The sequence below is a fragment of the Ailuropoda melanoleuca genome, chromosome X, assembly GCF_002007445.2.
Source record: "Ailuropoda melanoleuca isolate Jingjing chromosome X, ASM200744v2, whole genome shotgun sequence".
In the NCBI taxonomy this organism is placed as follows: Eukaryota; Metazoa; Chordata; class Mammalia; order Carnivora; family Ursidae; genus Ailuropoda; species Ailuropoda melanoleuca.
The window spans coordinates 13,763,696-13,779,091 of NC_048238.1; the positions used below are offsets into that span (position 1 = coordinate 13,763,696).

The 15,396-nt window shown below is 39.7% G+C and overlaps 1 protein-coding gene across 1 annotated transcript in view; it reads left to right on the top strand.

Moving 5' to 3' along the window:
• REPS2 (RALBP1 associated Eps domain containing 2) overlaps positions 1-15,396 on the top strand; it is a gene marked incomplete at its 5' end in the record, with an annotated part of 225,022 nt that overhangs the window by 118,192 nt on the left and 91,434 nt on the right. Inside the window, 3 exons of the mRNA XM_034649893.1 lie at positions 2,493-2,556; positions 5,217-5,359; positions 10,482-10,576. Of these exons, the coding sequence (XP_034505784.1) occupies positions 2,493-2,556; positions 5,217-5,359; positions 10,482-10,576 (302 nt within the window). The remainder of the gene's footprint in view (positions 1-2,492; positions 2,557-5,216; positions 5,360-10,481; positions 10,577-15,396) is intronic.

Consider the following 15,396-nt stretch of genomic DNA (forward strand, 5'->3'; position numbering starts at 1 on the left):
GGTAGCATACTAGCATACTATTTATACTTCTCCCCACCTTGCTTGTTCCACTTACCATTATGTCCTGGCGATTACTCCATATTGCGTGAAGAGATATTTCCCATTCGCTTTTATAGGTGTGTGCTACTAGGCTGTGTGATATGCAGTCATTTATTTAGCTAGTCCCCCTTTGGGATTATTTCTGGTCTTTTGCTCTTACACATATTTTTGTTGTGAATAGCCTTCTGCACATCTTTTTATATTTTTGTCAGTGTATCTTTTGATAATATGATTTTGCTAGACATTGCAAAACACTCCTTCAGTGAGGTTGTACCATGCTGTCATTTCACTAGCATTGTACAAGATGCCTATTTTCCCACAGTCTTACTATCACTACTTGTTCACTGACTTTTGTTTTTTCCCCCTACTTGATAAGGCAAGAAATCATGTCTTTGTGTGGTTTTCATTTATGGATCTCTTACGAAGAAGGTTGAGGGTTTTTGTTTTTGTTTTTTTTTAAAATATGATTAAGAGTCATTTGGGCACCTGGCTGGCTTAGTCAGTAAGAACATGCGACTCTTGGGGTGCCTGGGTGGCTCAGTCATTAAGTGTCTGCCTTCGGCTCAGGGCGTGATCCCAGGGTCCTGGGACTGAGCCCCACATCAGGCTCCCTGCTCTGCTGGGAGCCTGCTTCTTCCTCTCCCACTCCCCCTGCTTGTGTTCTCTCTCTCGCTGGCTGTCTCTCTCTCTCTGTCAAACAAATAAATAAAATCTTAAAAAAACAAAACAAAGCAAAACATGCGACTCTTGATCTTGGGGTTGTGAGTTCGAGCCTAATGTTGGGGGTAGAGTTTACTTTAAAAAAAAAAAGGCCAGTTGCATCTATTTCTGTGAACTGGCATAGCTCTACCCATTTTTATATTGTGTTACTGGTCTTTATTTTTAAAAGATTTATACCTATTCATTGTGTTAACATTTATCACTGGCATATCAATGCTGTGTACAGCTATTTTTTACTGGGCTGACAGACTCCTTGTAATAAAAAGTCTGAATCCACATTTTGATGTTTGATTGCTGACAACTTTTTTAAGCCTCACCTCTCCCTCTTTTGCCCCATATAAATCTTCCCAGCAGGTCTGAAAATGGCTGGAGAAAGCAAGGAAAGGAAGCTGGCTTGGGGCTTCTAGGTTGGCTGGGATTAGGACTAGGGTGAGGGTTCCAGCTCACTGATTATACATCTGTCAGCACCAAAAGAGGGAGCACTTGGGCTTTCTCATCAGCTTCCTTCTCGACAGCTAGGGCATGACTGAACTTGTTAGCTGTTGGCTTCTGGATGGGCCCTACCTAATCTCTTTGGGACACCATGGCAGAACAGTCTCTCTCTACTGTCTGAAGGCCAGGCTAGGTCTCTGGCTTGGGTTTGGGCCTAGTGTGATTTGAAGAAAGGATATCAAGGGGGAAAAAGAAGAATGAGTTGAGGGGAGAATGGAGAATGTCTTTATATCTATAAAATCGCTGATAAATAGGCTCTTAAGACATTTCTGATAAATGTTTGACAAGGTGGCTGCACTGATGGCCAACAGTCCTGTGACAGCATTATTTCCCAGGATGCTTTTGGGAGAAAGCTCATTGGTTAATAGGGCACTTTGCCTTTGATCCTTAATAATCTGTCAAAGGAACATACATCTGCGTTAGGGTCTATTATAATCCCTTGTTTTAAGGCCCTTTAGAAGACTTGTGATTGCCAAGGAAAGGCTTTTGACTTTATCAGTTTAGAGCCTGAGGCTTTGATTTGACTGTTCTTTGTGTTAGAATTGAGGCTTTTGCATTTTGAAATTGGTCTTGGAGCTGAAAGCATAAGAATTTCAATCTCAATAAGGATTGGTCTAACATTTTAAGTGCAGTTGGGATTTGGAGCTATATAACATGTAAAATGGAATGATTACCTGATTTCAGTTGATACTGGTAAATTTGTGATGGATAATGTAGCAAGAGGTTCCTGGATGAGTTTCTCAAAGAGCCACCAAGAGATCTTAAATTTCACCAAACTCTTTACCAAGATGTCTGTTTTGTCTTTGTGTGGTAAGATTAATGGTGTTAATTTTCTTTTTGCTCTGTTTTCTACCATGATTGTATATTACTTTCTCACCCTTTCATTAAAAGGGCTTGTTAGATTTTTACTTCAATAATTTTGAAATTTGTCTTTTGAATTTTGAATAAACTTTTGCAGATTTTTGGAAAAATGAAGGAATTAATTTATATGATTCACATATCATAATAAGTACCATGATATTACTCCTTTTGCCCTATTGTAATTTATATATTCTTTTCAAAGCTGTTCATATGTTGTTTTTAGCCATATGATTTATAGTTGCTTTGATGAATAAATGTTACGTTTGTTGTTATATGGTAGGGATTCTGAATGAAAAAGTGGCGATTCATTTACATATAAATATAAAAGCTGCTTTAGATAAGTAATTAATGATTTATTTAAACGATGGCTCTCTTGGCAGGTTCTGTGGCCAAGAACTTCTTCACCAAATCAAAGCTTTCCATTCCAGAACTCTCCTACATATGGTAAGTATAATTAATGCCACATTAGTATCATTGTGTCATTACATACCCATCCCTTAGCTCCTACTTTTGCATTTTGAAAGTCTTATCTTTTGAATGTTTTTAAAAAAAGATTTATTTACTTATTTTAGAGAGCACAAATGGGGAGGGGCAGAGGAAGAGGGAAAGAATCTCAAGCAGACGCCCCGCTGAGTGTGGAGCCCGATTCGGGGCTTGATCTCAAGACCCTGAGATCATGACCTGAGCTGAAATCAAGAGTCAGACACTTAACTGACTGTGCCACCTGGGGCCCCCTGAGTGTTTTTTTTTTTTAACAGACTAAGAGAGTGAATTGAACTTAACGATTTTTGTTGCTGTGAAGATTAAATAAGTTATTATATGAAAAGCACAATGTTCAGTGTCTGGTGCACTGTAACTGTTAGCTGTTATTTAAAAATTAATTTCCCAATTATTATCCTCCTCTAGATCCCTTTCCTGTCTACAAACAGTTGCGTGGGCATATGGGCATTCCCATCTCGTGAATTTTATTTTCAGATATTTCTACTCGATATGATGCAAGTAACCAGAGGATCTTGAAAAGCTCTTCTTTAAAATATTTTATGAGGCCAGGTGAACAGAAGGTCCACAGATGTTTTGGAATTAAGTCAAATTTGACTATTCTAGCTGCCTCTGAGCTTCATAAATTTGGCTGGTGTTTATCTGCTGGTTCAGACTTGCAGCTGTGGTGTGCACTGCACTTTGCCACTGTGCCGGCTGCAGCCCGGGCTCCAGAAGGGCTGTACCCTGACGGTCCAGATGGCTGATTTGCGTTCATGAGAATGCTCGGTGCCTCTGTAAACTCCCGGCTGTGTGTGGGCTCTTCTTCCTCAAGCCTGGGTGGGAGACCACGCTGCTATAAATATATAATTAAAACATTGGAATATTTATGTAGGACTTTTTTCACAAGGATTTACAAAAATTGTGGCAGAATTTAAAATTGCTTGTCATGTTTTGTGCATTTTATTGGAAAACTATTCCAGTAACATTTGTGCATGCCAGTGTATCTGGGATTCTGAGCTGGATTTAGGTTCTTCAGCAATATATTCTAGCATAATTCTTTTTTTTTTTTTTTTTTTTTTACAACAAGACTTATCTTAGATTTTAAAGCTAGGGGAAAAAATTATCATTTTGAAAAGAATACACTCTGTTTTGGCAGAATTCCCAGTCTTAACATTATTGGCATGAGGCTTCCTATCTTTTTGTTGAAACATATCCATGAAAGCTGAATGGTATTCTCTCCACCCAGCGTTTGAAACAGTTCCCTGACTCTTCACCCTGGGGAGCTGCTCCTTCGGGGAGGGGGGAGGAGAATGTGAATGGTCCAAAGGGAAGTTAAGGAGCTTACCTTCTATATTTTTTCCTTGAAGTAGTGATACCTTTCCAGCATGGTTTTATGTCCTATCTCTTCACTTGTCCCAGCACAAGTATGTTGTCTCTATATACCTAAGAGGCTGGTTGAGCTTATGGTGTCTTAGTTACTTTGGCAAATAAGTTTTGTTTTGTGCTAAGTAAATAGGTCCGTGCCTTTCAGTGGGAAGCACTGAAGCAAAGATAAGCCTTTTCAAGATTCTTCCTTTCTTCCTTTCTGTCTTATCTGGTTCTAGCCTTCCCAAGTTGCTGGTTTTATCTGAAAACATAATTCAATGAGTATTTATTGAACTTACTTGTATTTTCCCAGGAGGAAATTCTCAGGCAAATTTTGTTTTGTTTTGTTTTTGCTTTTTTAGTAGAACTTTAATTTTTAGAGCAGTTTTAGGTTCACAGCCAAAGTGAGCAGAAGGTGGAGAGATTTCCCATACATCCCCTGTCCCCACACAGGTGATCATCTCGTGATTAAAGAGTAGATACAGGTTAAATATAAATATGGTATTATCAAGCAAATTTTTGATACAACATTTATGCGACTTGAAAAGTTCAAGGTTCTTCCTTAAAGCTGAAAAATGAAGTGCTCATTTCTGAGCTCAGGTAACTATAATGGCTGGGACAACTGTAAAAAGGTTGAAGCCAGCCCTTCCTTTGACTATTGTGAGCGCTAGGTCTGGAGTTCTTCACACCACCCATTTACTGAATGACTGTCAACTAACAAATTCTGAGCCTTATTTTCCTTTTTGTGCTATGGTTTCTAGTCTTGTGTACTCAGTGTTGTAAAACATACCTACCAGAGAACCTGAAGAGTGTAAAATTTTGTTTATAAAGTGCTGCTGGTACCAGCGCTGTTGATCAGCATTTGTCCTTCAAGTGTCCCCTGAGATTTCATAGGAGTTTGGAGACTTTGTAGGGCCACCACCAGAGAGCCTGGGAGTTGTGTTTGCGTATTTTTGAAAAAAGATTTATTTATTTGAGGTGGGGGGGGAGAGAGAGGGATTGGGGAGGGGCAGAGACACAAATGCGGTGAGGGAGGGGCAGAGGGAGAGGGAGAGAGAGAGTCTTAAGCAGACTCCGTGCTGAGCGCAGAGCCCAACATGGGTCTCCATCTCAGGACCGTGAGATCATGACCTGAGCTGAAACCAAGAGTCAGATGCTTAACAGACTGCGCCATCCAGGTGCCCCATGTTTGCATATTTGAGGCTGAGTAACTTTTCCTCTAAGCCCCATGTTAGGTGCTTGTGACATGTTATATTTAGGGAACTTAGTGATGCTGACTGTGATGGAGCCCTGACCCTGCCTGAGTTCTGTGCTGCATTTCATCTCATTGTGGCTCGGAAAAACGGCTACCCACTGCCTGAGGGCCTGCCTCCGACTCTGCAGCCAGAGTACCTGCAAGCAGGTAAGACTTCATAAAAGTCCTAAACCTTTGACATTTTCCATCCAGGCCTTATAAGAACTTTTTGTGCCTTAAGGTGGTATCCAGGCACTTTGCTGAGTCTTCTGTGTCTAAAGTCCTTTAACTGATATTAGACTCTCACATCTTATGATATAAGTAATAAGGATGATGTGGGTAAGTGTGAGTCATCTGTTATTCCCATTCTATTGTTCTCCGGATAGATTTGAACCAGTCACTTACCCTTTCATGAAAATTGTGGAATAGGCAAGCACTGAACCTCCTAGCTGATATAAAATGAAGAGAAAGATCTTCCTGTAGAGCCAAGTGCTGAGTTGGCATCTTTAGGTACATTCTAGTGTCCCCAAGTGGCCAGAGGCAATGGAATGGAATGGAACTCTTATACCTAATGAAGAAGTTAAAAAATTACATGCCAGGAAATGTGCAAAGTGCTGTGACCTTAATGTACTCTTGATAAATTTTTACATCTGTATACATCTATGTAACTGCAATCAGATAGAGATATAGAACATTTGGCACACCACAAGGTTGGACTAGAACTCTTTGTCTTTCTACTTAATAAACCTCTTACCCTCAAACCCTTTCAATAAGAAAGAGTCATGGTGAATCTAACGTTTGTATCAGTTCTTTTGGAAGACTGGAAAATTAAATGTCTCTTGCCTTTTTCAAAGGCAGTGGGCACTGATAAGATTTCTGTTACTCAGAGAAGTATAGCTTCCATTAAAAGGGTCCAGAAACAGATGGTGCTATCAATAAGGTTTCTCACTTTTTATGGAAGGTCTCTTAAGAACATGAGAACTTTAGTCATGGATGATTACTAGCAAGAAGGAGCAATGTCTAAAGAAACCATGAATAGTCTTTAACAGAGTACACATTTTGTGTTTAGATCTGAAAAAGGCTCTAGTTTATCATGTCTTGTCCCTCATAACAACACTAGATTCAAAGTGGCCAGTGATTTATCTAAGTCTGTCTTGGGGTCTCTGACTCTTAAACAAAAAATCTATCATTTTCTGTATTTGGTAGTGAGTGGGCCAAAGCTCAACCAAAGGGAAGAGACCAAGAGTGTGGCCAGTGCCAGTGGCAGGTAAACATGTTGGGGGAAGAGGGACCCGTTCTGGGATCTTCCCCAAATGGCTCCATAAAATGTGTGAAGGGGAGGGTTTAGGCAGTAGAGGCTACCACTCATTTCAGAGCTTAGACTTTGCTAATAGCAGCTGCTTTCTGACTGCAGCAGGATGTAGCTCCAACCTGCTACTCTTCCTTCCAGGCTGGGGAAGAACCTCATGGGTCCCCAGGAACCAGTTTGCAATTGGGCAGCATGACAGACAGCTCTGTTTCCGCTTGGATGTCTATCTCACCATCTTTTTTTTCTCCTTTTTTTCTCTCTGTTCCTTCTGGATTGAGGCAAAGAAGAGCTAACGTTCTTGGGGCTATCTCGGCAAGGGCGTAGCTTTCGTAACCAAGTCAGTATCAAGTCATCCAGGAGCCCCTTCTCCTGGGAGGAGGGCCACATGGGGCTTTGTCTTTCTCTAAGGGGGATGAACAGCTGACCAGAGGGCCAAGGTTTGCTCCAGGGCTATTTAGTTATATTTAATACTGTCACTGTTTCCTATTGCAAGCCCTGGACAGAGTGCTGGGTAACCTTATTTCCCATACCCACACTTAGCTTTCTGTTTTTGGGTCTTGATTAATGCTTTTGTACTGTTTTGATGCCCTGTGGCCATGGAACCTATGCCAGGTGTCATGAGTCCTTGTTTGAGAAGTCACTTTGTAGGTATCCAAGTATTTCATTGTTGTTTCAAAAGCCACTGATAAAATTTTTTAAAAATCTGAAAGCCCTGTGCAAAAAAGTGTGTTAACAGAAGACAAGTACCCTCTTTTGATTCCTTCAGTGCTGCAAATGGCTGTTTTTGCCTTGCTCATGCAGTAGGGGGGAATCTGCAAAACAGAGTGCCAGTCAAGAGGCATCTTCCTCTCATTTGGAATGAAGGCCCTTGTTTGTTCCTGATCTTTTGTGGAGGCTGTCAGCATGGATTTATACAGAAGCAACTGAAGAATCCATCACATACCCTTTAATTAAATAAAAACTGCACATCATTTCGAGAGCTTGTGGGATTAATCTTAAATAATAATTATACAGTTCTAACAAAAACCATGAGAGACCTCATAAAACCCCATCAAACTCAGTGATGGTATATTTTAGGCAAACCCTGAGGGTTTAACAGTTAACTTTTTAATGCTTTATCACTCATGTTTATTTTTGTATATAGCTCAAGAAAATGGCCAGAACTGTGTAGGTTTTCTCTGTGCTTTTAGACTTTGCATATATGAGTGATTCTGTTCATTTTGGGGGTTCATTTTTATGGTATCCCACTTGGCTTTATTAAAAGCTTCTTGTTGCAACTTTTTCTCTCATCTACATTCAGTCTTTTAAAAAAAATCTAATCCAGTTTTCAATAAGATTGGTGAAGAGTATAAATTCGGTTGATACCATCATGCATTTACAATTATACAAGCTTGTTTTCAATAAAATAATGAAACAAATTGTTGTATTTGATTTTTTTCCCTAATAGTGGAAACTAAAGGACACAGTTGGAAGGAAAAGTTAGATTATTTGGTAGCTTACCCATGGGCCTTTGATATTTTCCTGTCTAGGTGACTGAGTGGATTATGGTATAGATTTTTATTGTAAAGTTTTAAAAAATAATTGTGTGAGCACTGTGTTACTCTCACTGGTAAGAATGTTGTATAGAAGAGCATTCCTACCATCATGGAACTTGCTGGCAGTTAGAGGATCGATGTTCGATAAACTCGTGTATTCGTAATTGGAGGCAGTGATAGGTGCTGTGAAGAAGAAGCACAGCTGCAGCAAGAGGGTGCATGACTTTGGGGAAGACTTCCTTAAGTACTTGAGCTGAGATGTGAAGGATGAGCTAAGGGCTATGTAGGTGAAGAAGGGGAAAGAGTAGGCTCTGGACAAAGGGGGCAGCAGTTATGCTGTAGAGGCCCTCAGAGGGGACTTGGAGCATGGGAGGCATGGAAAGTGCAGGCCACAGCAGCTGGAGTGCTAGGAGCGAGAGCTGGAGGGTCAGGGGATGAGGCTGAAGAGGAAGGTACGGAAGAAATCATGGGCAATGATGTTGATGGGTTTTAAGCAAGGAAGCACAATCAGAGTTGCTGCTGGAAAGGATTATGCTGGTTGCTGATTGGAGAGCAGGTTTTGAGGGGCAGGGGTGCAAACTCAAAGACCAGGTTATGGCAACAGTCCAGTTAGATCCACAGGGGGCTGGCACTAGGGAGGTGACAGTGGAGTTGGAGAGATGGAGACAGGCCAGAGAGATTTAGCTGTTAACGATGGCATTTGTAGGTTTGGAAAGTGTTAGCTTTATATGTAGCAAGACCCTCGCATGATAAAGCTTAAGTCAGGTAATTCTAGTCACATCACTGGTCAACTAGAAGCAGAAATCTTATCTTGGTTAAACCTGCTCGTGTGGCCGGATTGTGGAATGGTACTTGGAAAGGTGTTTGGCTGAGTTTTTACCAAGGAAATGAGACTACGTGGTATAGTCAGAAAAATCGCCAGGGCCCGCGGTTTGCCCTACTTGCAGGATCTCAAGGTTCTCGTCTCACAGAGTCAAAGACTAAATCTCTCAGACACAAAGGGGTGAAGTGAAAGTTTACTAAGTGAAGGTGAGAGCAGAAAGGAAAGAAAAAACTCTCTAGAGTGAGAGGGGTCCCAAATGGGTTGCCATTGAGGGGTTTTAGGCCAGTCTTTTATTGAAAACTTGACCAGGGAGGTTGTGGCCTTGAGATTCTTGGGCCGTCTTGGTTTGAGCAAGCACAACTGATAACACCCTTAATGACTGACTTCTTTGAGGTTTGGTCAGTTTCTGTAATTACACTGTAGCCACCAAAGAAAAATACTCCCTCACATCTAGGGCCAGGTGGTCTAGTCTACTCCCTTATCTCTTGTTCCCTCTTTCAGAACCTGGTTAAGGGACCCCCATCTCTCCCTGCCTATACATGAACCTTTTCCTTACCCAATATCAGTGAAATTCAGACCTAAGTAAGCAAACGAACCATTTAAGGTGCCTGTACTCAGCTGCATGTGGTAGCTGTTAGTCAGCGGCCAGTACTTCACTGCAGAGGGAAGGTGGCATTTCAAACTCTGGTGGGGGCGGGAAGGTGAGACAGGATTAAAAATAATGCTAATCCATTTTTAACATTTGCTTCAAAAAATTGTTTAAACAGGGCATTAAAATTTTGATTTCTTAATAGCTGGTCTTGACAAATTTGTAGTTTCTGGTTATTGTCTACCATGATCTACTTCTTCCTCCTTGGGATATTGACCAGTTTCCTGGTTGATGAGATATTTCTTTCTTAAGTACTTTGTGACAAAGTGGTGAAACAGAATCTGCTTCTCAGAAATGGTGTGTTGAGTATTAATTTACCAAATAACATGATCCACTTGGCTACCCAGCTAACATAGCAGCTTCTGTCACTGTTTTATGTTAGGAGAAACCCAAAATGTGATTCTTCTTTCCTTGTTATTAATCAGCAAGAGCTTGTGCTCTTATTTTTCTTATTTCTGCTAACCAAAAGAAAAGAGTATTTTATAAAGTTTTCTTGGGCACCTATCATTATAAGATCTTGTCTGTTTCCAACAACAATAGCTAAAATGTAAAGTATTTCCTTAGTTAATGTTCATAGCATTAAAACTATCACCAGTTACTGCCATTTAAAAATTATGCTAGTAGCATAGTTAAAACATAAAGTATTGTGATAGTGAAGGTTACTACTGTGTTACAACGTAAATGCTGACAGTTCAAGACCCTGGTCTTGCATTTACCAGCTATATGACCTTGAGTAAGTTGCTTAACTTCCCTGCTCCTCAGTTTCATCACATGTAAAATGGGGGTGACAAAAATAGTAGGTTGTGTATGTGAAGAACTTAAAATACTCCCTCGGCTTGATTATAGCCATAAGTAGTCTATCGGTGCTAGCAGATTTTGTTGTTATATTTCCTAAGCACAGAAGAGCTGATAGGAAACAATGACTGCTGTGAATATAGTATATATTCTTATGTATTCTTTTTGTTTCTTCTTAGCCTTTCCTAAGCCCAAGCGGGAGTGCTCGCTATTTGATTCTTATTCTGAGTCAATGCCTGCGAACCAACAACCCCGTGAGTTGAATCGGATGGAGGTAAAAGATCTTCATATGTTAATAAATAAGGATGTGTGTCAAATTAAAATCCATTAGCCTCCGTTCTTTACAAACTCTAGAAAATTCACTTTTATAACATTTTCTCTTTAAGCCGAATACTTATGTTGAGGCTCAACCTTTCAAATCTAGACACCAGATATATCTATAATTACTTTTTTCCTTTTCTTCCTAGAACTAGATTTAGTGAAATAGGCAAAGTAGTCTCTTGACCTTCTAGGGGTGAAATGTAGGTGTAGACAAAATAAGCCAGAAAAATGCTAGGCGAGTTGTTTATTTTAACCACACTTTAATTTTGAAGTACATGTAGGAAAGTATTTTTAGTAACTGAGTATGAACAAGGTCTAATGGACCCAGGATAATTTTAAGAGGAAGTTTGAGAACTATGTAAGTGGATCCCAAAAGACAATCAAAGCTGCCTTCTCCCTTGGGGTTTTTAGTGTTGGGACCAAATGAAGACTGATTTGGATTATCCCCAAGAGAAATTTGTGGAATTCCTACAGTGTTGGGCCACTGATGTAAGGCCTAGCCACATGCTTAGTGGTCCTTAGGTATGCATCAATAAATAGGAGTCATTATGGTCATTGTTAATATCAGCACACTCTTCATCATCATCATCATCACTGTTATGATTGCTGTGATGACACCTTATGATATCTGCTGTTACCATCCTAAAAAAAAGTCTGGAAATTTGTAATAAATGGAGGTTTATTCATAGGCTGCTATTATAGTCCTCTGACCCTGGTTAAAACTTGCGAGATGATGGAAGTCAGACGCAGGATACAGGGACATTTCTTTCATTTTTGCAACTGTGTGTGATTATTTTTTTCTACAGGGCTCTCATGCATTTGGTCTGTGTTGCAGTGACATCCTCTGTTCCTCTGTAACAGAATCAGCCTGCTTCTGCAGTGTTCCTTCTGATAACACCTCTCTTGGCCTCTCCTCTTTCTTTGAGTCAGAGCCTCTGTTACTTTCTTTAACAGATTTCTGCTCACAGGAAATAGCTATAAAGTGACATCAGGAAGAGTGATAGATGTGCACTTGAGAGTTTTAAGTTTTTAAATTTCTTTTTTTTTTCTTTTGAAGAATGTATATGACGGAGAAGCAGATAACAATAATTAGCCACTTTTCCTGACCCTCTGTATACTCTGGGGTTCTGACAGAGTCTGGAGACTTATGCAGTTGCCCTGTTTTTGTTTGTTTGCCTTGGGTCCCCTTGCTTGTGTAAAATTATGAGGTTGTTCGGTGATTTATTAAAAAATGTCATAAATTCTTATTCTTTCTCTATAAATGTTATGTTTCAACTTGCCACGGTATCAGGTGATCTTTGGCCTTCCAACAGAAACAAATAATGCTTTGTTTTAGAGAAATTAATTATTGGCTTGTGTTGCTTTCCCCCATGTAGTCATTTATCATCTGTCTAAAAGGAAAGGAGCAAATAATACAGTCAGCTGTGAAGTCTGTAAATGGAGATACTTTTAAACAAGCACACACACACTCTGATGTCCTTGATGACATTATGGATATTCACCTTTACGGACGTGATGTGCAGCTAGTTTTATGTTAGATACTTTTGTATACTTTAAACTGGCTCTGTTGGTGGGGGTTGGTGGTGGTTAAAACTCTTTGCTTTGCCCTGTCCAAACAAGAAAGCAAAACGACAATAACAGCAGCAGCAGCAGCAACAACAACAACAACAACAACAACAACCCTTTCCCCACACAATTGTTATATTCTAGGGTGAGGTGCTTTTAGATAATCATGTAATAATATATAGAATTCAAGGACAAAGTAATGAGGTTAATTGATGCTTTGGCCATTCAAGAAGTATAGGTCAAATTTTAGTAACTAATGATTAAATATTTCATTTTCTTCTATTTTATTCATTGTTCTTTCTACCAATCTTTTAATCTCTCTTGAATGCATGTGTGGGATTTAAATAGATCTTGGTACTTGTCCTGTGAGGGATGACTCCATGTAGGTGTTTGTGCTGTGAATGAAGCTGTAGCTGATTCAGGTCGTGAGAACTTTGCTCAGCAGCACAGATCAGATCTCTAGACAGCAGAGCTGTAACCATGTACTTGTTTCCTTCAAGAATTAAAGATTATAATTTCAGGTGAAGTCCCCTTTAGCAGTGCTTCTTAGATTACTGGATTTCTTTCTTTTGTAAACAACTTTACTAAAATATAATTCACATGCTATACTCATCTAAAGTATACAGTCCAGTGGTTTTTAGTGTATTGACAGAGTTGTGCAACCATCGGTATAGTCTTATTTTAGAATATTTTTCATCACTCCAGAAAAGAAAACCTGTACTCATTAGCAGTCATTGACTATATCCCCTTCCCCCCAGCCCTTGGTGATCAGTAATCTATTTTCTGTCTCCAAATTTGCCTATTGTGGACATTTCATGTAGAATCATACAATATATGGGGTTTTTTTTGGTGACTTCTTTCATTTAGTATAATGTTTCATTTTTTAAAAATTTATTTATTAGAGAGTGAGCACAAGTGGGGTGAGGGGCAGAGGGAGAAGCAGCCTCCCCGCTGAGCAGGGAGACTGATATGGGGCTCAGTCTTGGAACTCTGGGCTCATGACCTGAGCCGAAGGCAGATGCTTAACCTCCTGAGCCAGCCAGGCGCCCCTTGTATAATGTTTTCAAAGTTCATTCATGTTCTAGCATGTATCGGTGCTTCATTCCTTTTTATTGCTGAGTAGTGTTCCATTGTGTGGGTCTGCCACATTTTGTTTGTCCGTTCTTCAGTTGATGGACATTTGGCTTGTTCCCACTTTGGGGTTGTAAGGGAAAAAATGCTGCTATGAACATTCATGTAGCAATTTTTGTGTAAAATTACGTTTTCAATTCTCATGGGTGTTTACCTAGGAGTAGAATTGTGTGTCATATTGTAGCTTGAGTTTAACTTTTTGAGGTCCTACCAAACAGCTTTCCTAAGCACCTGCAGCATTTTACATTCCTCTAGCAGTAATGTATGAGGAGTCCAGTTGTTCCACATCCTTGTTAAAACTTGTTGTTGGGGTATCTGGGTGGCTCATTTGGTTAAGTGACCGACTCTTGGTTTTGGCTCAGGTCATGATCTCAGGGTCCTGGGATCGAGCTCCATGTGGAGCTCCATGCTCAGTGCAAGTCTGCTTGTCCCTCTCCCTGCTCTCTCTCTCTCTTTCTCTCTAAAATAAACAAATAAAATCCTTTAAAAAAACACTTGTTATTGTCTGTGTTTTTTATTTTAGCTATCCTAGTGGGAGTGAAGTTGTTGGTATCTCATTGTGGTTTTGATTTAAATTTCCTAATGACTACTGATGTTGAGCATCTTTTCTTGTTCTTTTTTGCTATTTGTATATCTTCTTTTGTGAGATGTCTATTCAAATGTTTTGTCCTTTTATAAATTGGGTTATTATTGAGCTGTAAATGTTCTTTATATATTCTGAACATAAGTCCCTTATTCGATATATAATTTACAAGTATTTTCTTTCTTTGGTTTTTCTTTTTCCTTTCTTTTTTTTTTTTTAAAGATTTTATTTATTTGACAGAGAGAGAGTGTGTGTATGCACAAGCAGAGGGAGCAGCAGAGGCAGAGGGAGAAGCAGACTCCCCGCTGAGCAGGGAGCCCAATGCAGGGCTCGATCCTAGGACCCCGGGATCATGAACCTAGCCGAAGGCAGACACCTAACCGACTGAGCCACCCAGGCGCCCCTCTTTTTCCTTTCTTGATAGTGACCTCTGTAATACGAATGTCTTTTAGTTTAACGAGGTCCAGTTTGTCTTTTTTTCTTTTGTTGCTGGTGCTTTTGGTGTCATATCTAAGAAACCATTGCCTAACAGAAGAGCATGAAGATTTACTCCCATGTGGTCTTCTAAGAGTTGTATAGTTTTAGATCTTACATTTAGGTCTGTGATCCATTTTGAGTAAATTACTGTATATGCCATGAGGAAGAGGTCCACCTTCATTCTTTTTTTTTAATATCAAAGATTTATTTATTTATTTTAGAGAGAGAAAAAGAGAGTGGGGAGAAGGGGAGAGGGAGAGAGAGAGAGTGTCTGAAGCTGACTCCATGCTGAGGATGGAGCCTGATGGAGGGTTCAATCTCAAAACCCTGAGATCATGACATGAGCCGAAACCAAGAGTTGGATACTTAACTGATTGTGCCACCCAGGCATCCCCACCTTCATTCTTTGTATATGGATATCCAGTTATCTCAGAATCATTTGTTGAAAAGATAATTTCCCCCCATTGAATTGTCTTGCACCTTTGTTGAAAATCAGTTGACTATAAATGTAAGGGCTTATTTATGGATTCTCAATTCTATTCCATTCATCTGGATGTCTGTCATAATGCTAGGAGCACCCTGTCTTGATGACTGTATCTTTGTGGTGAGTCTGGAAATTGAGAAGTTTGAGTCCTTCAACTCTGGTTTTTTTTTTTTTTAGAGAATATTTTCACTGTTCTGGGTCCCTTGCATTTCTTTATGAAATTTAGGACAAGCTGTTCAAATTCTGCAAAAAAGTGCAGAAGGATTACACTGAATCTGTAGATGAATTTGGGGAGTATTGCCATCTTAACAATATTGAGTCTTCTGACCCATGAGCATGGGATGCCTTTCCATTTATTTAGGTTTTAAAAATTTCTTTCAAAGGTGGTTTTTTTTATTATAATAATATTTTTTTTATTATATTGTATTAGTCACCATACAGTACATCCCTGGTTTTGATGTAAAGTTCCATGATTCATTAGTTGCGTATAACACCCAGTGCACCATGCAACGTGCCCTCCTTACTACCCATC